This window comes from Perognathus longimembris, chromosome 8 (assembly GCF_023159225.1).
Source record: "Perognathus longimembris pacificus isolate PPM17 chromosome 8, ASM2315922v1, whole genome shotgun sequence".
Classification (NCBI taxonomy): Eukaryota; Metazoa; Chordata; class Mammalia; order Rodentia; family Heteromyidae; genus Perognathus; species Perognathus longimembris.
Window position 1 is genome coordinate 60,004,007 of NC_063168.1, and position 23,277 is coordinate 60,027,283.

General features: G+C 52.9%; 1 protein-coding gene across 3 annotated transcripts; it reads right to left on the reverse strand.

Moving 5' to 3' along the window:
* Nucleotides 1-1,998: 1,998 nt before the first annotated feature.
* Fosl2 (FOS like 2, AP-1 transcription factor subunit) lies at nucleotides 1,999-21,766 on the reverse strand. 3 transcript variants are annotated; one of them, XR_007211937.1, is made up of 5 exons: nucleotides 20,775-21,766; nucleotides 10,821-11,072; nucleotides 7,283-7,390; nucleotides 2,125-4,907; nucleotides 2,001-2,088 (listed from the first exon to the last, which is right to left on the reverse strand). XR_007211937.1 is itself a non-coding variant. In XM_048353207.1 (4 exons), the coding sequence occupies exons 1-4, from the start codon at nucleotides 20,874-20,876 to the stop codon at nucleotides 4,389-4,391; spliced, it is 981 nt and encodes a 326-aa protein (XP_048209164.1). In that variant the 5' UTR covers nucleotides 20,877-21,766; the 3' UTR covers nucleotides 1,999-4,388. The 3 variants fall into 3 exon arrangements, 2 of the variants coding, with proteins under 2 accessions (XP_048209164.1, XP_048209165.1); XM_048353207.1 differs by having other exon boundaries at nucleotides 1,999-4,907; XM_048353208.1 differs by lacking the exon at nucleotides 20,775-21,766 and adding an exon at nucleotides 19,581-20,600 and having other exon boundaries at nucleotides 2,001-4,907.
* Between the last annotated feature and the right edge of the window lie 1,511 nt (nucleotides 21,767-23,277).

Below are 23,277 nucleotides of genomic sequence, written 5' to 3' on the forward strand. Positions count from 1 at the left end.
GAGGAATGTTTTGCCATGACTTAAAAAAAAAAAAATGGTGCCCAGAAAGGTAATTAAACCTTATACTGTCTCCGGGGCCTAATAGCAAACTTCACTCTACATCATTGACATGTCTCAAAATACAGATGCACAAAGCTTATGGATTTCCACTATATACCAAAATACTATATATACATTCTCACTGCAAAAGACACCCTGATACCTAGTCTTTATACAAAGTCGCATATTTTCTTTCTGAAAAAAAAAAATCAAGTAACCACAAACTAAAATAAATGGAATAAAATTTTAATCATATAGAGACAGTGATCATTTTTGGAGGCACAGCACGGGGTCTTTTTACTTGTGTCCTCTTACAATGCAGGCTTCATGACAGCTACTGTCCCCAGGGGAATGACAATCCATCTCTAAAAACATGACTTTTTTTATACAGTTTATACAGCACAAGTCACAAATCACTTTAGAAACAAAGAAAGCATCATTATCCTAAGTTTAAAAAAAAAACAGGAAGTGAGAGAGATCAAGAAGAGAGGAAATTGAGTATTTTAATGCTATCTGTTTTCTATTCAGGTTTGGTACAACATAAAGAAGATGTAAACATTTAAAATAAATAATAAAATAAATGTCAATTTCTTCTCCCCTTCCCTTTCCCATTATGTACCCCTCCCCTCAATCAAAATTTGACCCCAATCCCTCTTGAACATGTTGTCCGCACTGGAAAATTAAAACCCTTTGTTGATGCATGATCAAAACACTAGAAGCACAAGAAGATTGCCCAATTAGTAGTGGGATGACTGAATTTCCTTATAAAGAACTGTAGGAGGATACACCTGGAAATGCACATGAGCGTGCAAACACACACACAAACACACACACACACACACACTCCAACCTGTCAATAAATAGTGAGATGCTGGCTTTTAACAGGGATGTCGAAAAGACTCAACAAGCAGAATGCAGCAAGACCCCTTTACTGAAAGTTTTACAAAGGAAATTATACACACCACTTTTCCTATTGGTCCACAAATTCTGTAAGGACTTGGGTTGCCCCTCCAGCCATTTGAGGAGGACAGAAAAAAAAGAAAGTAGGAGTAATCCAGGAGTGGGGTGGATATTACAAGGTATGGGTCTCTGAGAACAAACCTTAAACTGTAGGCCATCCTACCAGGATTTGAAGAAAGACTTCCCACTTCTAAGTGTGTGTTTAGGCATTACTTGGGGGCCTTTAATACGGGGATGCCCTCATCCCTCAGTCTCATCTTAAAGATGATAAATATAAAAGTGCCTTACAGTGCCTGGCCCGTTGAGGTGCTTATTCTTTCATCCCCAAAGGGGCCATGTGGATGTCTGATTCAGGGAGAAAAAAAAAATCAACTTGAAAGTTAAATGGCGAGATTGCAAGGAGCACTGTTGGTCCGTTGAGGAAAGGGGAGAAACAAGCCCCAATGCCCGCAGGTCCCCTTATACTTGGAGCCAAGTAGAAGGGGGAGGCCCCTTTCCTCAAAGCCTGAAAAGCAGCAGGAGACCCTGACAGCTCTTGACTTTGAGATGCCCCTGCGGGCATGCCTGGCCTCTCCCCACAAGCAGAATGACACACAACTCTTTCTGAACACCTCCCGGGACAAATCTGTACTTAAGAGTTGGCTCTGGCAGTTTCCTAAGCTTTACCGGGGATCTGCTTTCTTTCCTGTGTCAACAACAGTCTCCATCTACCCAGCTGGGGGGAGGGCTGTTCCCAGAGAGGCCAGCCAGGTGGCCACAAGGCCTGTGTTTCATTGATCAAGGAGTGCCTGCCCCATGCCAACCCGGGGCTGCCTGCAGCCCAACCTGAGCCCATACCAGCTGCCTTGGGGCTAGGAGCACAGGGAGAGGGAGCATGAAGGCTATCCCACTACAGCCTTAGCTTGGAAGAATCAGAAGGCTGAGTGGTGGGGAGTCTGGATGGAGGTTGAGGGGTGTGTGTGTGTGTGTGTGTGTGTGTGTGTGTGTGTGTGTGTGTCTAGTACGTAAATTTGGAGAGCAAGCCAGAAGGAAGAGAACTAAGGATATGCTCACAACTAGGTTGCAAATAGTCAGCCTTCCTCAAATAACCTCTGGCTTTGGGGAAGCCGAGTGACCGCCTAGAACAAAGCCAAAGCGTCAGGATGGAAAAGCACCTCAGAAGCCTCTGAGGCCCTGGGGGGTTGGCCGGCTGTGCCTTCTGCTGGTGCCCATGCCAACACATTGGCATTGGAATCTGAAAGGAAGCCAAACTTAGCTCAGGAATGTCCAGCTGGGCCCCAAATCACAGACCAGGACCTGCATTGGATTGGGGCTACACAGAGGGCAGGGACAAGGGGCTCTGAGAAAGAAACAGCAGAGTAGCTCCATGGAACGAAAAAGCCACATGCACAAAGAAGCAAATGGCTTCTGCTTGGCTACAAATACCGCTTGAGATGATTAAGTTGTTCTACACTGAGAGCACCCCGGGTTCCTTTGCCTTCCTCCTCTACCTGGCTCCCTTCTGCTTCCTTAATTCCTTGGAGAGGCCAGAAATCCAATGGCCCAGTATTCTCAGGAACACCCTAAACAGAGGCCCCGGGAAACCTGGATGGAACGTCATAGCGAGGAGGATGGGAAAGCTCATGTGTAAAGTACTCAGAGCAAAGTCTTCTTGCTTTTCAGTCCCCTCTCTCTACCAAGCCAGTCCCTGCAATGTCACTTCTGGTCCTAGCTGGGCTGTGTGTGTTAAGACCTTCCATTCTGCATGTCTAGTGTGTACGAAATAAATAATGACGAGCACATGTAAAGGGTATGAGTCTCTCTCCACAGTCTAGACTTAGAAACTTGATTTAAGTTATTTATGTTAAAAATCATTTTACATGGTGGACAATGGTCTCTAGAACTGAACTGCCACAGTGAATCTCCCTCAGAGGCCAGTTCTGACCAGAAGCGCTTCCAGGACAGGCATTAACACGCTCTGGGGAGAAAGGGCTCTGCTGAGCTCTGCCTCTGCTGGAGGCCAGGCCGCCCATGGGAAGGGCAGCTCTTCCACGGCGGGAAGCAGTGTACCCTGACTCCAATCTCAGCAGAATGGTGCAGAAATCCCGAGCCCACAAGACCTCGCTGGGGCCAGCTACTCACTGCTAGCCAACTGGACCAAAAGAGCACCCTGGGGTGGGGTGGGGAGCACATGGAAAAGCACTGGGTCAGTGGAGTGGTGGAGACCACAGAGCAGAAGGGGACCTGCACTTTATTGAGGTGCCAGAGAGGCCGCCATGACACAACCTCTACTTCTACCTTCCCTCGGCCCCAGCCCTTCTATCCTTTGACATTTGTGGAGGAGTCACTTGGTCAGAATCCGGGGAGGGTCCAGGCCCAGGCTCGGCTCATGAAATCCATGGGGAGTGTCACCGTGACAACTAGGGAAGGGTGAGGCCCGGCGCAGGGCCCTGGAGTGAGGTGTGGTTGCTCTGGAGAGAGGGGTCCAGGGGCAGCATGGTGAGGCAGTAATTACAGGAGACGCCCTGCTCAAGACACCAGGTGGAGGGAAGCTGGCTAGGACACTTGTGTAGATTTGTTGGCACTATTCCTGGCCTGGTAATTAGGCATTTGGCAAACCCAACCTGTGCACCGGCAGTGGCACTCACACCTCATCTTCTGCCCCAGATGATCCTTCAAGAACCTGCATCTCCAAAGCAGGAAGGGAGTGTCCCTGGTGCTTGCCAGGCAATGGTGGTGTCCCCTGGAGAGCTCAGGGAGCCCCGCTGGCGGTCTGGAGATGGCGTTGGCACCGTGGGGAGTGTTGGGGAGGGAAGGTTCCGTATTGCACTTTGCCTGCCCCTCCTGGACAAGGCGGCCTCGGCAGAAGTGTCCTTTGCTGCCTCATCTCCAGAAACGAAGAGCGTTAAGTATCCAGACCACCCAGGTGAAATGTCATGGCAAATTTGATCCAAACCAAGAGGGACCGAAACTCACACCGGGGGAGGGAAGGGACAAGTCAAAGGAAGGTGAACCCAGAAGGCACGGAGCATGCTCGATGGGGTACGGGGAAGGACAGCATCACTCCAGACAACAGCCTATCAGAGGGGCAGGAGCCATCTGGGCCAGCTCCAGGCTCTTCTCAGCAGCCAGTGACGTCTTAAGTCCGCTGAACCAAGTCCTCCATGGCTTTCAAGAAAGAAAAAGGGAAATCAGGATTTGCTCACACGATGAATGAGGAAGAAGGTTCATGGCTTCCAGGGATCAGCCCCAGTCCTCCAGCGCCTCACTGCCAGGCCCCACGCGGATCTCCCCCAGGGCCAGGACGCTCCCTGGCAGGGGACCCCCCCCTTCTTGCTCTTGAAAACGCTGGTCCCTGGGAAGGAGGCAGTGATGAGGACGCCTCCGGAGCTGGGGAGGAGAGCGCGGGGTTACAGGGCTAGCAGCGTGGGGGAGTTCAAGGAGTCCGATGACTGATCTCCGCTGCTACTGCTTCTGCGGTGGGCCTTGGAGCAGGACTCGGAGGGCGACGCGGGCGACTCCTGCTCCAGAACGCTGGGGTAGGTGAAGACGAGGTTCGAGGTACCTGGGGTGATGGCAGGCGTGGAGGTTACCACGATGGGGGTGTGCAGGGGCTCCTCCCCATAGAAGCCCCCAGCAATGCTGATGGGCTTGATGACTGAGCGCTGGGCCTTGTCCAGCCCTGCCCCCGAGGAGGAGGGGCTGTCCTCTTCCAGGGGCTCCTGTTTCACCACCACAGCACCCATGGCGCTGCCCCCACCACGCATAGGCTGTAGCCCCGAGGCCGGGGGTGACCGGCGTTCCTCGGGGCTGATCTTGCACACAGGGCCGTGGGCCACCAACATGAACTCCAGCTTCTCCTTCTCCTTTTGGAGCTCTGCGATCTCCTTCTGCAGGCCTGACTTCTCTTCCTCCAGCTCCTCCGTCTCCTGTGGGGTGGGGGGTGGGGGTGGGGAGCAGAAGAAGGATGTGAAGGTCAGTCCAGTCCAGGAGAGAAAAAGAAAGCCAGTCATGTCCTCAGAGGACCTACTAAGAGCAGCAGCTCCCACCCAGACCAGGAGCGAGCCACAGGGTCCCTCATAACCCCTTTTATTTCCAAAGGAGGAGAGCGGTGGCTTGGAGGACTGGTTATAAACAATCAACTGTGGCCATAACCGAGAGCTCCTTTTGTATAGGCACCGTAGTGAGTGTAGCATGTCTCCCAGGAGTTTCTGAAAGCGGATGTTATCATCAACCCACGTGGCAGATGAGGAAACCAAAGTTCAGAAAGATTTAATAATTTTTGCCTGAAGTCACACAGCTAAGAAGCCGGGGCTTGAATCCCAAGGTACCTGACTCTGAGGTTCTGTACTTGGCCCCTCTACCCCCAGAGTAACAGAGAGATGCGTGGAGAAGGGAGCCCTGGATACAGTGCTCGCTCGCTCTCTTTCTCCTCTACTCCTAGGACCCATGCCAGTCTACCTGTGGATGTAGACATAGCCCATACTACAGGAAAGGCAGGGGTGCGCAGTCCTTTATCCTCAGCATGAGGACAACACCTGGCTCGTGTAAATGCTCAGCAAATCCCTTTCAGCTCCTCCCCTTTTTGTTCTAATTTCTGAAATCTGTGTGCCAGGCCTCACAGAACCTCAGATAACAGTCCGGCCACATGCCTGCCAGAGGAGGCTCCGGGAGCCTTTGAGACGGTCACCCTGCAATGACTTCAATCCTCTTACTTCACACAGAGCCAGAGAGAGGAGCAATGCTTGTAGAGGTGACAATATATGTACATGGGGGGGGGGGTTACACCACCAACCTCCTCCCTACTTTTTCCCTGACACAGATTCCTGTTCGTGAATGAGGAGATACGAGCAAGAGCTTCATTAAACAGAGTGTCGTATATTCTAGAGTGAAAAAAAAAAAGTTTCCATCTGTCTCAAGGGTCTGATGAACGTCATGAGCTTACGAGAGGCTTCCTGTGGAGGATGTGGCTCAGGGACCTGGGTGGCAGGGTCAGGGGCGGGGGAGGCGGGGGAGGCGGGCCAGAAGCTTCGGAGCAGAGGAGAGGAAGGCAGAAGTGCCTTGGGGCAGTGGCGGATGGGCTATCCTGGGCGAATGGCAAGGAACGCCTTGGGTAGACGCTTCAGGCAAGGCTGCTACAAGTGCCAGGCTCGAGAAGGGCTAGCAGTGGGGAGGGTGCTGTTGAGGAGAGGGCCCTGGGAGGGACTCTCAGTGGTGCTGTTGATTACTCTGAGGAGGAAACAGTCTCACCTCTCCCCTCCCTAACAGTATCTCTGAAACCTTCTGGAGACATTACTACAGGCATCATGGAATTTACAAAGTCCAAGATGGAAGGCTGAACACCAGGCTCCTTCCTTAAGGGAGTGTGTTCCCTCTCTCTCTCTCTCTCTCTCTCTCTCTCTCTCTCTCTCTCTCTCTCTCTCTCTCTCTCTCTCTCCCTCCCTCCCTTTCTCTCTCTCTTCTTCTCCCTCCCTCTCTCTCTTCCTCTCCCTCCCGCTTCCCGCCCCCCCCTCCACTTTGAAAATATTCTGCCCAGCACATTCTACAAGGAGTCAGCCTTGACTTCAGGCTTCCCACACATGGTACGTAGCCTGTGCTTTAGGGCCAGATTCTGGAGTGATGTGTGATGTGACGTGGTCAGGTCAAGCTTGGGGAGAAGGGTGGAGCCATGGATCCCTATGTCTGAGCAATTAGAGGGGAGGGAGCATGAGAAAGTGACAGAATGAGGTACCGAGGCTCATCACAGAGATGGGGAACGCTCCTGCCCATAAAGAATATGAAAAAAAAACCCCAAGGAAGTACAATACAGCTGACATGTGGCCCATCTTCATCCAGCCTCTCTACCCATCCCCCACCCTCCGCAAACCAGAGTGTTTAAGGCCAGCTCTGGGCCGTCCCTGCTGGCAGCCGGCTGCTCCACTCTGGGAGCCGCTGGGGCTTTGGAAGCAGCCCTGGAGGGGCAGGTCTGGATCTGCCCTGGTTCCTAGGACCAGACAATACCCACACCCTCTGCCATCCCTCACCCAGAAGCCCTGGCAGAGAACAGACCACACTCAGGCACCGGGTGAGCAAAAGACACTGACCCAGGAGGGCTGTCCAGTTCTCTGGAGGCCCAGGCTGGTGGCAAAAGCCACTGGATTCTCTTTCCCTCTGTCATTCAGCACAGTGCTGACCCGTGAGCTCAAAGGAAGGGATGTTCTATGGCCACTGGCTCCTCGTAGGGCACTTATGAGCGGGAAGAGGGCTGGGAGAGCCTGGGGCCCTCTGCCCACCCCGATGGCTCCCACCCTGCGCAGCTCCTCACCGCCTGCAGCTTCTCGGTCAGCTCCCGGCGACGGTTCCGGCACTTGGCTGCCGCCAGCTTGTTCCTCTCTCTCCGGATCCGACGCTTCTCCTCCTCTTCGGGAGATAGCTAGAAGCCAAGGTCAAGAATCACGATTAACAGGGCCGTGGATGGTCTTAGAAACCATTTTAAGGCAGGCGGGCCAGCAGAACCTTCTGGAACTGGGGAAAGGGAGGCAGGAGGGCAGAGGAGTGTTGGCTGGGCTCAGAGGTCCCCAGCACATGCAGCTGGCCGCTGTGTGGATGCCTGGAGGGGACTTGTTGCTAAAACCCCTCCAGGAGATGATGAGCCGAAGGAAGCAGCGCGGGGCAATAATGCGTCAGGGACGCTCCCTGACCCCGGCATAGGGCAGCGGCGGTCATGTCGGATCGGATTCAAAACTCAGGCCAGACAGGAGTCCCCTCCAGCCAGCCAAGCCGGGCCCCACCCTCTACTGTAATGTCCTCCAAACTCTGGCTAATTACTCCGCCTGCTTTGTAAGCTTCATTGTCCCCATTTGGTTATGTAGCTGGGCCAGAGCAGCTGGGCACAGGCTAGACCCACGCAGGAGGAAATGTTCTGCTGCCAGTGAGTGGAGGGGCCATAGGGAGTGCCACGAGCTCACGGGTCACCCCCAGGACTTCCGAGAGAGCCTGGCACAGGGACAGGCAGGGAAGGAGATGCCAAAGGAGAGCCCTCCGGTACACTGAGTCCTGCTGCCCACCCGTCCCATTCATTCGCCAAATAAGCACCTTCCATGTGCCAGACAAGGTTCCTGGGGTCTAGGATGGGTCTATGAACCAAAGGAGGACCCCCCTTGCCCCTCCCCCCAAATATCTCAGGACCCTATTCTTGGTGATGAGACTGGTTCACATAAGTCCCTTCCACAGCTGTGGCCCCCCAAAACCCCTCTAAGGCACAGGTGACTCAAGGAGATGGCCGTGAGCCAAAGCAAAGAGCTTCCAGTACAGTGACCTAATGCAGAAACACACCTATTACATCCCCAGTGCTGTCCGGGGAGCTTAGACCTCCCAGCAGGAAGAGAACCCGAGTCCTGTCCCAAAAGACACCTACGGGGCTGGGGAGGAGAAGCAAGAATCTGCAGCAGCAAGCAGTTCTGCCTTGACTGCTGACTGCTCCAAAAGGGGCCTTGTCCCTTCACTGTCCTAGAACCACAGGGGCCCCTGTCACAGTCTGTTGCTGCCACGTCCTGAAGGCAAAGCAGGGCACGGCACCACAGAGGGCAGTACCGTGCCTGTTGAAACACAGGTGACCCCGGGGCCTGGCCAAGGTCACAAGGCCACCTGACCAATGGCTGGATATGTCTCGATCCAAGCTCCACAGGTTACCAAGAGAGCACAAAGCCATGCTATGGTCCTAGGTTCAAGGCTCTATGATGCAAGAAGGCCCAGAAGGGCCAGAAAGTTTCCCCCACCCTTTCCCCAGAACGCGATGCTGAGGGGCAGAAGGGAGAAAGGACTAGACACAGCCCTGAGCTTTCCTCCCCACTTTATGACTTTGGGGCTCTCAAGTCACTCCCCCAGGTGTGGGGCAACTTGGGGACACGGTGGCCCCGAGGAAGTGTCAGGATGAGATCAACCTGGCTGAGGCTTAAGTGTGTCAACATCACCAGAGGGCTGCCCACTGGCCACCCCTACCCTCTCCTCCCACCTCCTCAGCCCCCAGCCCAGGCAAGAGGGAGCCCTCTAGGAGCCCTCTTGAGTTGGGGGGCTAGGCGGGGAGAAGAGTAAGCCACAGAGAGACCATGGGCTCAGAACCCCCAAACCAAGGTTTAAAAATATTGCTGCAGGGGTTTCCACAAGGCTGCCCCCTGATGGATGTGATATAGAAGGCTCCTGCACACACACACACACACACACACACAGCTCAAAGTCCAAGAGGAGGACTCCAGTCCTGGCTCTGCTACTAATTCACTGTGTGACTCTGGCCCTCAGTTTGCTTATCTATGAGATGGGTACAGAGGACAACTGAGAACAGATAGCCCCTAAAGCCCCTCCCAGTTATAAACTAAGCGAGGTGTGAGGCAGCCTCTGCAGAGAACCAAGCGTGCTCCGCTTATCCTGCTGGGCTGTCCTACTAGAACACAATGGCTCCCGGTGAACCCGCCTCACATGTGGTATCACTTAGATCCTGGGAGAATCCGGTTCATCTGTGTTGATGGAGCCACTGTGCGATCTACCACGGCGTCCTACACACATGTCCCTATGGGCCTCGTGTTCTCATCCCACTATTAATGTGCATTAGATGCGAGGCCTAGCCTTGTCTTCAGAGGAACAGGACTTCCGAGGAGATTTCTAGTTCCTTGGGATCCAGATCTCTGTACTTCTAAGTAAGCTAAACACTACTGGCCTTGGGCCCACTGTTACCCACTGGCAACCATGCTTAAAAGTCCTTGAGTACAAGGATGGAGCCCGGAGTACAGCATGGGGCCCAGGAATCCAGAGTGGAAAGGGACAGAGGTAGGATGGCAAAGGTTCTAGTGCTATGAGTACTTCTCCAGGTTCACATTTCACGGAGGGGTGGGGGTGGGGGGGAAACTTCCACAGGCAGGGAATGTGTTTTCCCTTCCCTGGGCTCCCAGTGGCCCAGCCTTGCAGAAAGAGCACTACACAGGGAGTCCAGTGTCGACTTGCCCGCTTACTTGCCATGAGAACCCAGGCAGGTGAGTCTGGGCCAAAGACAGGGTCTTTGAAGGAATCGGGCATCAGTCCTTTCATTAGGGAGTGGCGTGTGCTTCTCGCCCCTCTTTCTGGATGGAGGGCTAGCTCCCTGCTGAGGTAGGTGATGGTCCTTTTGATGACTGCCTAAAGGCTTCCTCAAATGCAGAGGCCCCACCATCTTCTGACTTCCCTCCAAGACAATCTGACTCCCTCTCAAAGCTGAGCCCCAGAGTTTAAAAAAAAAAAAAGAAGCAGCAGCAGCAGCAGCTGGTGTTTGCCCCCCCCTCCCCCTCACCTCCTCCAGCAGCTAAAGCACCTAAGCAGATTCCCGGGGCCCCAGAGTCAGGGCTTCCCAAGATCGCACGCCTAGCACTGCTTCCAGGCAAAGACTGGGACACGAGGAGGAATGGAAAGCCATGTGGGGAGCATGTGGGGCTGCACCCCACAATGAGAGACAGCTAGGGGTGAATCCACAAGCAGTAGCGGGGCTCAATGGTGCTTGCCCCGCTACGGGCAGGACATGCCACTGCTTCCCAGTCACGGATACTTGATACCCACGGTGTGATTTTTCCACTCATGATTTCCCTCACGCGCTGGGTCCTAGCAGCAGGGACCATGACCCTCATTGCGTCACTGAGGAGATGGGGACACAGAGATTCTGAGCCAGGCCCAACTGGGATCTCCAACTCTGCCTTCAACAATGACAAAGACAGGCTCCTCCTCCTGGCTCAGCTTTGTCTTCCTTTCCCCCACTGCTTCTAGAACATCTTCCCCTGCTCCCCACCAGTCTGGGCTTATGAGGTCCCCAAGTCCACCAACATGGCTCCTTCCCGCTGTACCTGCTCGTCTCTCCTCCGGCGGCCCACGGTGGTACCGATGGTCTTGATCACACCAGGTCTGGGGAGCGCCATGTGCCCCGGGACCGAGGCCAGGCCTGGAAGGGGGCTGTAGGGATGCGAGCGGGGGTACGGGTTGGACATGGAGGTGATCACTGTGGGCTGCACCATCCACTGTAGGTCCTGGCTGGTGGTGATGGCGTTGATGGTGGGGATGAAGGCACTGCCCGAGCCAGGCATATCTACCCGGAACTTCTGAAATGAGGAGAAAGTCACGATTGAGTCAAGAAACCATGCAGCCAACAAGCAGAGCTAAAGCCCAAACCCTCAGGCAATGGGGTCAGTGGCTGGACCCCAGGCAGGCTTCCTTAACTGCTCCTGGGGCTTCCTGGTGAATCCCTTCTCTGCCAGGGGTCCTGGGGTTGGCTCAGTGAGGTGTCACCTGTCTCTAGTGACATCTAGGACACATGTGAAGCCTGCAGGATGCAGCACCTGGCCTTCCTGAACCGCTGAGTCACCTGCCGATTTTTTCCCTAGGGGACTGGTTCAAGACACCTTGACTAGAGATGTCCCCAGAAGCAGCTCTGAGTGAAGAAAGATCACCAAGAAGCACATTATCTGCTACATTTTTCACTTTCTAAGAAGTGTTCAGGAAGGGGCTGTGATCCCATCCGGGTAAGGACAGGCCCCTGATAAAGTGCTCTCTGACACATGAGTCTGCAGCTCGTGGCTACAAAGCCAGAGTTCCTGTGGCCGGCCTGACCCTCTTCCTTCCCTCGGCCAGCATGTCTCTGGAGGCAGATGTGCTGTGCTATCTCCACCTCGCTATCTATACATCGACCTCTGGTCCACAGAGGTGTCTGTGCTCACAGCTCAGTTTTCTCCTCATCTCTTAATTGATGCCCAGGTCACATTGCAAAACTCTCCAGACTGTCCTGGAGGAAGCATTCTTTTTAAGATCTAGGAAGAGGACTGAAGACAAAATACAGAAACGCAAACAGAACCTGCCCCTCAGCTGTCAGGCTGATTGTCATCCATGATAGCTACGAGAGAGTAAGACAAGAGGGGTAGGGAAGGGCCCCCCTCACTCCCCGCATTTCAGGAGAAAGGATCCCCAAAGGATCCTCACCCACAGATATGTTTGTGTTCATAAAAAGGTCCCCACTCCTGGGTGAAACGATGACAGTGCTACTAGCTAACACCCAAATGACCAGCAGCAGCGTGCTAATGTCTCACACAGATTATCTCATTAACTCTCTCTGAGGTAAGTACAGTCATTATCTCCATTTTAGAGGCAGAAATTTAGTCTGACAGGGATTAAGTAACTTACTCAAGGCCACATTTCTAATAAGTGTTGGGGTCAGGATTGAAACCCAGTTCAGCCACACAAGGCTATACCATCCTTGCTGGGTTTTTCTCCTCTCAAAACCCAGCCCTATGTACTAGAATCCACCCCTACAACAGGCCGTCCTTGCTGAGGGTATTTACATACCTTCCCTTGCACCAAGGAGGTACCACACATCTTGTTTGACCCCGAAATGAAATCATGCTACCATTAGTACAGATGCTATAATATCCCCTTGCTCTGGTCCAATCAGAACAACCAGGCTAACAGGCATGGGAACCTTTTACCTCTCTTGTCTTTCCCCTTGTGGTTAATGTCAGGGCAGTAGCTGACAGAGCTGTGAACCCAGGCTGGAGGATGGAATGTGGCTGACTCCCATTAAATGCCCCGGGGCATTTAATGCCAAGCCCATTTAATAATAAGAGTGCCCAATACAATAGTCAGGACTAAGAGAGCTGCCCAGAGCAATTGACTCTAGGATTCCACACAGAAGGCTGCCCAGTGCAATGCATTCTGGGATTCCACAAGGAAGGTTACTCAGTATAATGGATTCTGGGATTGTTTGAGGAAGGTTACACCCAGTGCAGTGCATTCTGGGATTCCACAAGGAAAGTTACTCAATGCAATGCATTCTGGGATTCTATGAGGAAGGTTATTCAATACAAGGATTTCTGGGATTTTAGAGAACAGCTGGCTTGAGTGATTGAATCTGAGTTACGCTTGTTTAAAAAAAAGGCGGGGGGGGGGGGAGCCTGAGAATATGGTTTAGTGGTAGAGTACTTGCCTAGCATACATGAAGCCCTGGGTTCGATTCCTCAGCACCACATAAGCAGAAAAAGCCAGAAGTGGCGCTGTGGCTCAAGTGGTAGAGTGATAGCTTTGAGCAAAAAGAAGCCAGGGACAGTGCTCAGGCCCTGAGTCCAAGCCCCAGGACTGGCCAAAAAAAAAGGGAGCAAAAAAAAAAAAAAAAAAACACCCTGAACTTTGAATATTTAAATTAACCAGGAGCCTATACTCTTCTGTGTGTGAAGGAAGAATGCAGAGACCAAAGGAGAATGCTGGGCCGGAAAAGAGCATACCTCAGTACATGCAGAAGGACCAAATCCCAGACAGTGACTTTTTTCTCAGGCTGCGAGGTCAGGGGGAGGGAGTCAGCCCTGCACTTAGAGTCAAGAGGCCTGGGTTTGAGGTTTGGCTCAGCCTCAAAGTGCTCTGGCCTTAGCCAATCACTGAAGTTGCAATTCCAGAACAGAAAGGAGACATACTGAACTCCTTATTCTGTCACCACGATTAAATAAGCAGCTACTTGTGATCACAGGCTGAAAAACATACCAGTGGCTCTCAACCCTGGCTGAGAATAATTTTGAAAAGCTTGTATAACAAAACAAAACAACAAACCACCGGCGTGGGAGCCTCATCATTACATTCTAATAGAATTGGTTGGGGGGTAGAGGTCTGGGACCGGTTTTTCTTTATTTGGTCTTAACTCTCAAGAAGATTCTAATGCGTGGCCAGGGTTAAGAAACACAGCTACAAACAAATGGAAGGTGATATCATCATCATCATCATCCCTACACCGCCATCATCACCACCATCACCACCACCATTATCATCATCACCATGGTCACCATGTCATCATCTCGTCTGTGCTCTGCTCAGGGCGGCTCCAGGAATTACCAGCTTCCCACTTATGCGAAGCACCCAACTTTTGTATTCCATTTTTTCCCCCAAGTTAGGTTCTGGAAGTAGACCTGGGACATCCAATGAAGCGGTCTAATACGACCACCTGCTCCACGGGGGCTGCGGGCACCCACAAAATGGACACATTCCAAGAAATAACCGTGTGTTAGCTCTGAAGAATCAAATTTTTTAAAAATCCTGAAGCCAAGCTGGGAGACTAAGCTTTCTTTGGGATGAGGGGCGCCTCCCGTCCACCTGCTCGGTGGATGCCAGGTCCACAGAAGGTGCTTCGTGGTAGACATTAGCCAGATTCCTTGCAGCAATGGCTTCGTCTAGACAAAACAAGACAGCAATAAAAACAAGGCAGGAGGTAATGACTGCCTGTGAGAGGCATGTACACCTTGTTTCAGACAGAGGTACAGCCATCTGGATAGCACACGAGCTCCAAACTGTAAGGAAAACAATGTCCCATCCCCAGAGGGGACTGAGGCTCCATAAAGAAACCTTTTGTCTCCAGAGACACAGAAAAGTTTCAATTAGCCCTGACAGATGGATCTTGTCTCAGCTCCAAAGGTGTTATTCGGAAGCCAGGGACACTGAGGTAGAAGAGGGGACTGTGGTCCCACACGTTAGCCAGGCATTCTTGGATGCCAGCAGACACAAGCATCAGTCAAATGTCTAGTCAGGGATAAATCATGGTTCTCCGTGAATGAGTTAACATTCAACAGAAAGCACAACAATTTCCCAGGTGCAGGTATCGGGGCAGCATTCGCCACTACGATGGCAGGTGTGTGCACACATTGAGGGAAGGGGCCTGGGTACCCAGTCTGGATCCCCTGGGGCTCTATACCCCCCTCCCCTGGGAAGCTCTTCTTCTAAGGACAGGACTGAAGATCCGGGATGGCTGGGTGGCATTCCAGCCAGGCAAAGCCTCCAAATGCTTTGTGTTTCCCTGTCAACTTCTGGGTCAATGCCTATAAAAGGGCAAAGCAGCCCCCGCTTCAAACTCCACGGGAAGAGGCCACGTAGTAAATGCATTAAGCTTCCTGAGCCATACAGTGTGTGTTGCAACTCAGCTCCGCCTGAAAGCAGCCACCGCGGACATGTAAACAAATAGGTGTGTCTGGGTTGCACTAAACGGCATGTACAAAAATAGTTTGTCCTAGAGGGTCAGTGTCATCTCCTAGGCTCAGCATAAAGAGGAAACAAGAAAGCAAAGTCAGAACCATGCTACCTCTTGGAACCCAATGAGTCAAGGGATTGGGTTTCGTTCAACAAGCTTGGGTGTCAGACGCTGAGCGAAGTTCAAATCCTTTCAAGGCTTTTTATGGGGTCTTTGGGCATGGGAATCTCAGTGGTACCCTAGAGAACTCTGTACCTGGGTACTATGGCTGCTTGGTGAGAACACCAGGGCCCATATCACTGTTGATAAGACACAGCTGGGAAATCCAGGCCCCAGGCCAGCAGGGCAGGAGTCTCAAAAAACAGCAGTTGCTGACTTGGGAACCACAGCAGGGATTTAGATTTGGATGTGTGACACTATAGTCCTTTGTTTTTGTTTTTTTTGTGTGTGTGTGTGTGAATGATATCAGAACAAGGATTTGGGCCCCCATTTACTTTAGGCCCAGATTGGGTTTATGCCAGGGATGTGCTGGGTAAACACCATACCCGAGGCAAAAGACAAAGTTGGTATTCTTGGGCCGTGCCATCCCCTCCGCCAGACTTCTCCATTGGATTGATTCTTGTTTGGGCTCCCAAACATACACTATAGAAACTCTGGGGAAGGCAGGTGCAATGTCAAAGAACAAGTAGCTCTTTCCTCTTTCCTAAATCCCAAGGTGGGAAAAGGAAAATTCCAAGGTCCCAGAAGATTGTCTCAGGGGAAGAGAAAGAACAAAGGCAAATGCTGCCCCCATGCTTCCCATGACAGCCCTGACCAGGTCAGTACCACCACTGCTCAGGTGCCCAGCGTCTCTACCGAACCCAGATGGGCCCCGGAGCCTTCAGTATGGAAATCCACCGACTTCGGAGTCAACACTGGGCATCACTTTGACCTCTAACCTTTCTTTCTTCTCTGAGGAAATAGGAAATGCCACTCATGTCGCAATGAAAATGGCCACTGCTATCTCATGATTCCCGGAGCGTTACAGTATACAAATGCTATCTCAAGTGACCTACTCCTCGCCAGCCTTCTTCTCCTCCTAGCTACACTGGAAGGAACCACTAGAACCAAGGTTAAAAAAAAATTAAATCCCACAGAAAAAGCAAAGCAAAGCAGACTATGGTTAGAACGAAGGCTCCACCCTGCTTCCCCAAGTCCTTGGCTCCCAGGCCCTTCAGCTAGAGCACTGGAGAATTTACTTGTGGAGTGAATTCTACTCTGGGGACCAATCCTCAGAGCTTTGCACTCCATGGAAAGAACTTGCCATCTTCTCTCAGAACCACAAGAGGGTGAGCAGGTCACAACCAGCCATGGGACAGAGCTGAAACCTTCCACCCCCCACCCCCCACCCCCCGGCAGCCCTGGGAGATGAGGAGCAGAGGTACCAAACGCGCTTTGGAACCAATACATTTACCTCAGCCAGAGCAGCTGTCATCATTTCCAAATGTTGTGGCATCCAAACGTTACCACACACAGCATGCATGAGACATACCCACCATGTAATGATGCTATTTTTTAAAATTTTCTTTCAACATACAAACCAGTTTCCTTCATTTCCAAATTAGTTCGTTTCCTTAATTCCCCAGTACAGTGTCTTTATTCGCTTTTACTAGAGAGACAGGGCAACAATGGCACCTACTTCAGTAGCTTTCTTAGGGAAAGCATTCTCCCAGGCAGACTTCGAAGACTAAGGCCCACAGGGCTCAGGGTTATCTTCTACACTGGACCCAGCCTGGTCATCCGAATCTCCTACATCAGACTTAGTCCTAAAGATCTGCTGGTAATTTCCAAATATCAAATTCACCCCTCAAAGAAATATTTGTTAGAAGAGAGACTTTTCAAAAGAACATGCGTGAAAGTAACTGCAAAAGAGAGGCATTGCAAAACCTTTCCAAACCTTACCAAGAGCCACGACAATCAAATATAGTTCCTTTCAGGTCCAAGGAGGAAAAGATACAGTGATTTGGATGTGTAAATTCTGGTATGTTTGTATCTCTAAGACAGAAAAAGCCCCCAAGTTGCCTCATTGTATATTCACCTTGAATAATAAGACAGGCAGAAATACAGTAATGGAAATGCACTCAGGGTTTTGGAAAGGAAAATTCAGCGGCCAGTCAGACAATACATGACTGTAACTTCACCCCGCTTGCTTTGATGAAAAACCAAAGCTGATTTCCACCATCAAGAATCAACGGAACAGACAAGTTCCTGGGATAATATTTTGTTTGGCCCTAATCTACAAAATCTGGAAGAGCAAGGCAGACACCACACACACACACACACACACAATTTACATTTATACATACACATTATTAAAACAAATTTTAAAAAGCACAGGCCCTTAATAGGCATCTCCCACCACTTCTGAATGATGCCACATCCCATAACAAACACACCAAGGAAACAAGTGGTAATCTGTAAACATTATGCAGACACCCTAATAAGCAGGAAAACAAAATAGGAAAGAAAAAGCACTCCTTTTTCAACCAGGTTTTATTTAGAACAAAAAAAAATTTAAAGAAATTCATTTTGAAGTCAAGAAGTTTATAGTTAACCATTGTTAAATATATGGTATTTGTTTGCCTTAAGTGGAAAGGAGAGAGAGAGAGAAAGAGAGAGAGAGAGAAGAGAGAGAGAGAGAGAGAGGAAAAATTCTAAGAATTTGGAAAACCAAGTTAACACACTCTGGGGTTGGAAAAATACATTCCCAAGATAGTTCTTCTTCAAATGTCCTCTAGGCGGCACTAGAGAGGTAGGATTGAGACTGACTTGGGAATCGCAGTCATTTCTGGTAAAAGTTCTTTGATGTGAGGAATGTCCCAGCCTGGTACAGTTGGCAAAAGTTCACTCTGGGGAATTTTGTGCGTATGTGTGCTGTGCGTGAGTGTCTCAGGAAAGGATGGCTGAGGAAGAAAACAGCACGTCTGATATTCCTTCATTCCAAAAAGGAAATGCCCTTTCTAATTTATTTTCACAACTTATCTGAGAACCAGGCAGATAGTAGCCTTGGAAAAGTTCTGTGTCTTGTTATTGTTTTGTTTTGTTTTTTTGATTAAAGGGGGCCTGGCTGATGAAAACAAGTTATGAAATGACCAATGTTTGTGTAACTGGCTGTATTGCGTAATGCCGAGGCCCTGAAACCGTAACAGCCAAGCAGCCAGGAAGGGCACAGATCTGGAGGTGTTGTCCCAGAAAGTTCGGAGACAGAAAATAACAACCATAACAAAAAGCAGAATCGGGAGGGGGAGGTGTGCGTGTGTGCGTGTGTGCACACGCGCACACAAGTATTCCTAACCAAAACCAAATCATCAGTGATCCACTTTTGAGATTAAAATTGTTACTGCAAACAGGAAATTTTTTCATGTTTCAAGTTCCTGCTATATATAAAAATCAAGGCTTTCACAAAGAGTTGTCCCCCCCCCCAAAGCCAAGGGAACTTATGGAAAGGAGAGAAAAGCTCTGTCCTGCAAATTTGGTAAATACATATATATATATATAACATATATACATATATATAATATTCAATTGCCCAAGGGAAAAACCAGTGAACACCTTACACTGATTGGTCCATTTGCAATGCCATAAAAGAAGGAAGGACCATTCACTAACCGCCAGAAAAGACTCCTAATTAAGGAAGCTGAAAAGAAATAAAGTGATTATAGTCTTTATCTAGTGCGTAATAAAGTTATCTAGAGCCTGGATGGGGTGGGGTCGCGGCACAGACTCGAGAAGTAACAAAAGCTTCTAAGTCAACTCCTGGGGACCACAGGGCAGTTTTGTTCTGAATGGGGGCGATAATGGAAAAATCCTCTCCTCTGCTGATCCTCGCCTCCCCCCCAACCACCCTCACTAAGGAGTGGGCAGAGAAACTTGGCTAAAACAGCATTACTTCGCCAATCCTCGTTTGAAAGGCGCTTCCATCGTGCTATTGGGCCAAACGGGTAGACAGACATGAGCACCCGTGCACTGGTTGTTGCTAATTGCAAAATCCTCATGTGTTACAGCATGCTAGGAATTAGCCAACAGCTGCTTTTTGCTTCGGTAATGAGGCACCATTACACTCTGCTGGACTCAGTTCTCTTCCTTCATTCTAGCACTGGTTTCCTGTCTGATTGGCTTCCAAAACAGGGAATTGCCTTCGCTCACATCCTGGGCTCAAAGCCCTAGTGACACAGATTATTCAGCTGGGGCACTGATGTCCGGTCTGACTTCCCCTCCCGGCCCCAGGGTCTGAGCGAAGCCAGGCAGGGAGATCATCAATGACCACAGACAGCCTCAGACAAGGTAGCAAATGAAATCCAAAGATCCCTTCTGCATCCAGGAAAGAGGAGAGCGGGTTTGTTGAATTGGGAAGTCAGGGAAGAGGCACAGAGGATTCGAACGCAGGGCTTAATGATGTTTGGATTCAACACAAACCACCACCGGGGCTGGAAAGCACATATAATCAACAACTCCTCACCTTGGTGCTCATTATTAAGGGTCCCCAGACAAGGCACCCTCAGTGCACACATTAGGCTCCCAAAAGCAGATGCTGAGAGGGACCAGAGGTGGGTAGAAAAACATTTGGGGGACTCACCAGGTATGGATCATTACTTTGGGTCACGTTTCCCCTCTTCTGATTCCAAACAAAGTCCTGTTTCTCTTATACCTCCAGTTGCATCCACCCCTCCCTAGAGCTCCCTCCAGCCCCCACTGTCTGGCCTGTGTGGAGGCCAAGACCAACTGCTTTACGGAGCAACTCAGGCTGTGGTCATCTTGGCTGGAGACTCAGACTCTGACCACGGTGGGCTTCAGATTGCAGACAGCCAGCTCCCTCCCAAGGGAGGAAAGGGGGTGCTGCAGAGGTCAGGCACCCCACAAGCACCACTACCCCACCGGCACCTTCCTGGTATTTATAGACAGGCAGATCACAGGCACAAACCCTCCAGTGCAAACCAGTCGGGCTGCTTTAGAAAGAGTTGTTTTTCTGCTTCCAGAACCACCCAGTAGCTCCGATGATGTCTCTTTCTCCCACTTCTCTCTGCCAGTTTCCTTGCCAGATACCCCCGGTCCCTCGAGGCGCTCCTCCAAGGGGGACAATGTAGGCTCGCGCCCCGACCCTTACAGGAAACTGGCCCGAGACGTTCACGGAGGTGCCAGGAGCCAATCAAGGCCGGCTTCTGGCTTCTTCCTTCCTGACCTTCGCACCTGATTCCCAGAGGCACCCCCCCCCCCCCTTTCCCTTCCCTCCGGATTACTGGGAAGGAGCCCCAACCTGGGTTCTGAGTCCCTAACTTTCAACAATAAACCAAGGCTGATGGAGAAGATGCGAAACGAGGGAGAGGGTTTCCCCGCAGGAGCAAGGACCCTGGCTGCAGGCGGGAGGGGGGGGGGGGGGTTCGTGGGCGCGAAGATTTCCTCGCCTGCCCACTACGGAGGGGAAAAAAAGGAGAAAGTGGAAGGGGGGGTGTGGATGGAAGCAACAGGCTCCCGGGAGGGCCTTGCTGTCCATTACAGGAGCTTACATGGAAAAGAGGCAGCGTGAAGGAACGAATGTGCGGGCTCTCCAAGCCCACTGCCCCCTCCAGTTAAAAAAAAAAAAAAAAAAGTGGTGGGGATGGGTGGAGCAGAAAAAAAAAATAGATATCCACAAGGCGATAGTGGCCGGGTAAGGCAAGAAAAGGGAAGGAAAGCGGGGCGGGGGGGAGTGAGGCAGTGTTGGTTAAGAGGAGGACGGGGGGGGGGGGGGGGAGTCCGCCCGCGCCGCCAGGTGCACGGGGCCCGCACTTACCTGCTGGCCGCCGCCGCCGCTGGAGTAGGACTCGGCGTGCGCAGGAGAGCCGCTGCTGCCCCGGGACGAGGTGTCAAAGTTCCCGGGATAATCCTGGTACATGATCCGCGGTGGGGGCCAGAGAGGAAACAGGGTGCTCTTCTTCCCCCGCCCTCGCCGCGACCGCGCGCACACGGCCGCGCGCTCGCTGCTCCGCCGGCCGCGCCGCGGGCTCGGGTCTTGGCTCTCCGGCTTTGGCCCCGCAGCGGCGGGCGCCCGACCGGGAAGCGGCGACACCCGGCAAAGTGTCGCCCGGCACGGTTTTCCTGCTCGGCGAGCGCCTCGGGGACCGGTCGTCCACCCGGTCCTTCCTTCTAAAGAAGTCGGCCGGCGCGTCCCTCGATCCCTCCCCTGCGCGCGCCCTCCGCCCCCGCGCCCCGAGCCGCCGCGGCGACCGGCTGCCCGGAGAAGAACTGGGAATTGAAAAAGAATCGGAACTCGGCGGGTCTCGCTGGCCAAGCCCGGACGACCCACGATCTCAGACAGGGCAGGAAAAATTTAAAAAAAAAAAAGAAAGAAAGAAAAGAAAGGTGAAAAGACAGGCTGCCCGGCTTGGAGAAACTTCTATTTCCTCCTCTTAGAAAAGGAGCCCGAGAATAAACTTCCTGTGGCCGCCTCGCCGCCCGAGTTTCCGAGCGGCTCGGACACTTGACTAGCCGGCAGCGTGCGCCGGTCCCGTGGCTCCGATCGCGCGAGCGACACGGTGCCCGCGGGCTCCCAGCGGAGTCCGCGCTGAAACGGCCCCCGCGCCGGCGCAGCGACCAGCACCCCTCGCCCGAGCCCGCTCCCGGACGGGCCGGCCTCGCGCGTCCGCGCCTCGCCCTCGCTCCGCTCGCTCTCTCGTTCTCTCTGTCCCTGCTGAGCGCCGCTCGCTCGCCGGTTCGCTCGGAGCCCCTGCGCTCTGCCCGAGATGAGTCACTACAATGGCACGATTTCAACTCCACACTCTTTATTCTCTAGCCCCGCACCATGTGGATCCACTCACGTCAACCCCAGACTCCACCTTGCAGGGAGGAGCGCGCGAGGAGGCGGGGGAGGAGAGGAGAGGGGAGGGAGGAGGGGGGAAGACTGCCCAGGAAGAGGAGGGAGAGGCGCGGGAGGGGAGGAGGCGGGCGCCGTGCTCCCCGCCCTGCCCCAGCTCGCGGTCGTGCTGACGCCAGCCGCGCACCCCGCGCGGGGAAGGGAGGCGGTGGTGAAGGTGGGAGCTCGGCAGCCCGCGCGCTCCGGCGGGGTCGAGGCCGCCGAGCCCCTTCTCCACCCCCGTGCACCCCTCGGGCGCAGCGCCCTTGGTCTGTTCCATTGGCGCACGTTGCCAAAGATGGTCATTTGCGTTAGAGGACGCGAGTGCGGGTTTCCTCGCTTTCTGGTGACGTGGAGGGAGAGGGAATCCCTCGCCCGCTCCCCAGCGCGCCGCGGCCTCCCCCTCCCGCCCCAGGAAGGGGCGCGGGGCGGGGCCCCGAGAGCCGCCGGGAGCCGCCGCGCGGGCCTCGGCTCCCGGCTTTGGAAAACAATCACAGTCCTGAAGACGAGTCGGGCGGCGCGGCGCCACCGCGAGGCCGAGCGCCGGGCGCGCAGAGCGGCTCGCAGGGAGGGCGCGGCTGTGCGCGGGCGCCCGCGCCCAGAGCGGCGCCGCCCGGTGCAGCGGGCGCCCTGGGCGCGCTGGGTACCCGCGCCGCCCTGCGGCCGGCTCTTGGCGGGGCGGGGTGCGGCCGGCGCGGCGCCGCCAGGCGAGGCTCGCCGGCTTATTCTCCCCTCCGAGGAGGGCTGCCCACTGCTTCCCTTTCTGTGCGTGGTTGTGTTTTGTTTTCAGTCCTACACTGAATGGTGTAGGAGCCGCCTGGAAGACGAAATGAACCCGTCCAGACAGACATTCCGGCCTCCCTGTCAGCCCGGCCACGAAGGCAGGCCACAGGAGTTAATCAGGCCTAGCACACTCCAGACTGCTCCGAATATATTGTAAAAATAATAGTAAAACAGGCATGGTGTGTGTGTGGGGGGGGGGCGGCCACAGAGAGGGTGTGCCCCAAGTTGTCTTCAGCTGTTTTGGAGCAAAGTTCAGGGCGTGCAGAGCCGGACTCCGGGTCCGCCCGCCTTGCTGGGTGGGGCGCGCGGGCTGAAGAGCCACCGGCCTGAGTGCGAACTGTGTGCTTTACGAGCTGAGTTCTCTGCGTCAGCGGACTCCCATGTCCAGTGTCCGGGGACGATGACCTTCTAAGGCCCTGGGCTGCTCCGGAGTCCCAACCCTTTGGCAGCGATGATGTGGCTGGAGAAGCGCTTGGACCGGGAGACCGGGAATTTAGGCCCCAGTTTCGGGTCTGCTTTAGCCTCGGTCTGCCCAACTCTTTTAAATCGCGTCGCCTGGATAGGCTGTTGGGGCTGCGTGACGGGGAGGCCTATCACACCCCAGTTCCAGTCCTCAGTTTCCTTATCTGTGAAGTGGGGGCGTCGTGGGGAAAGAAAAATA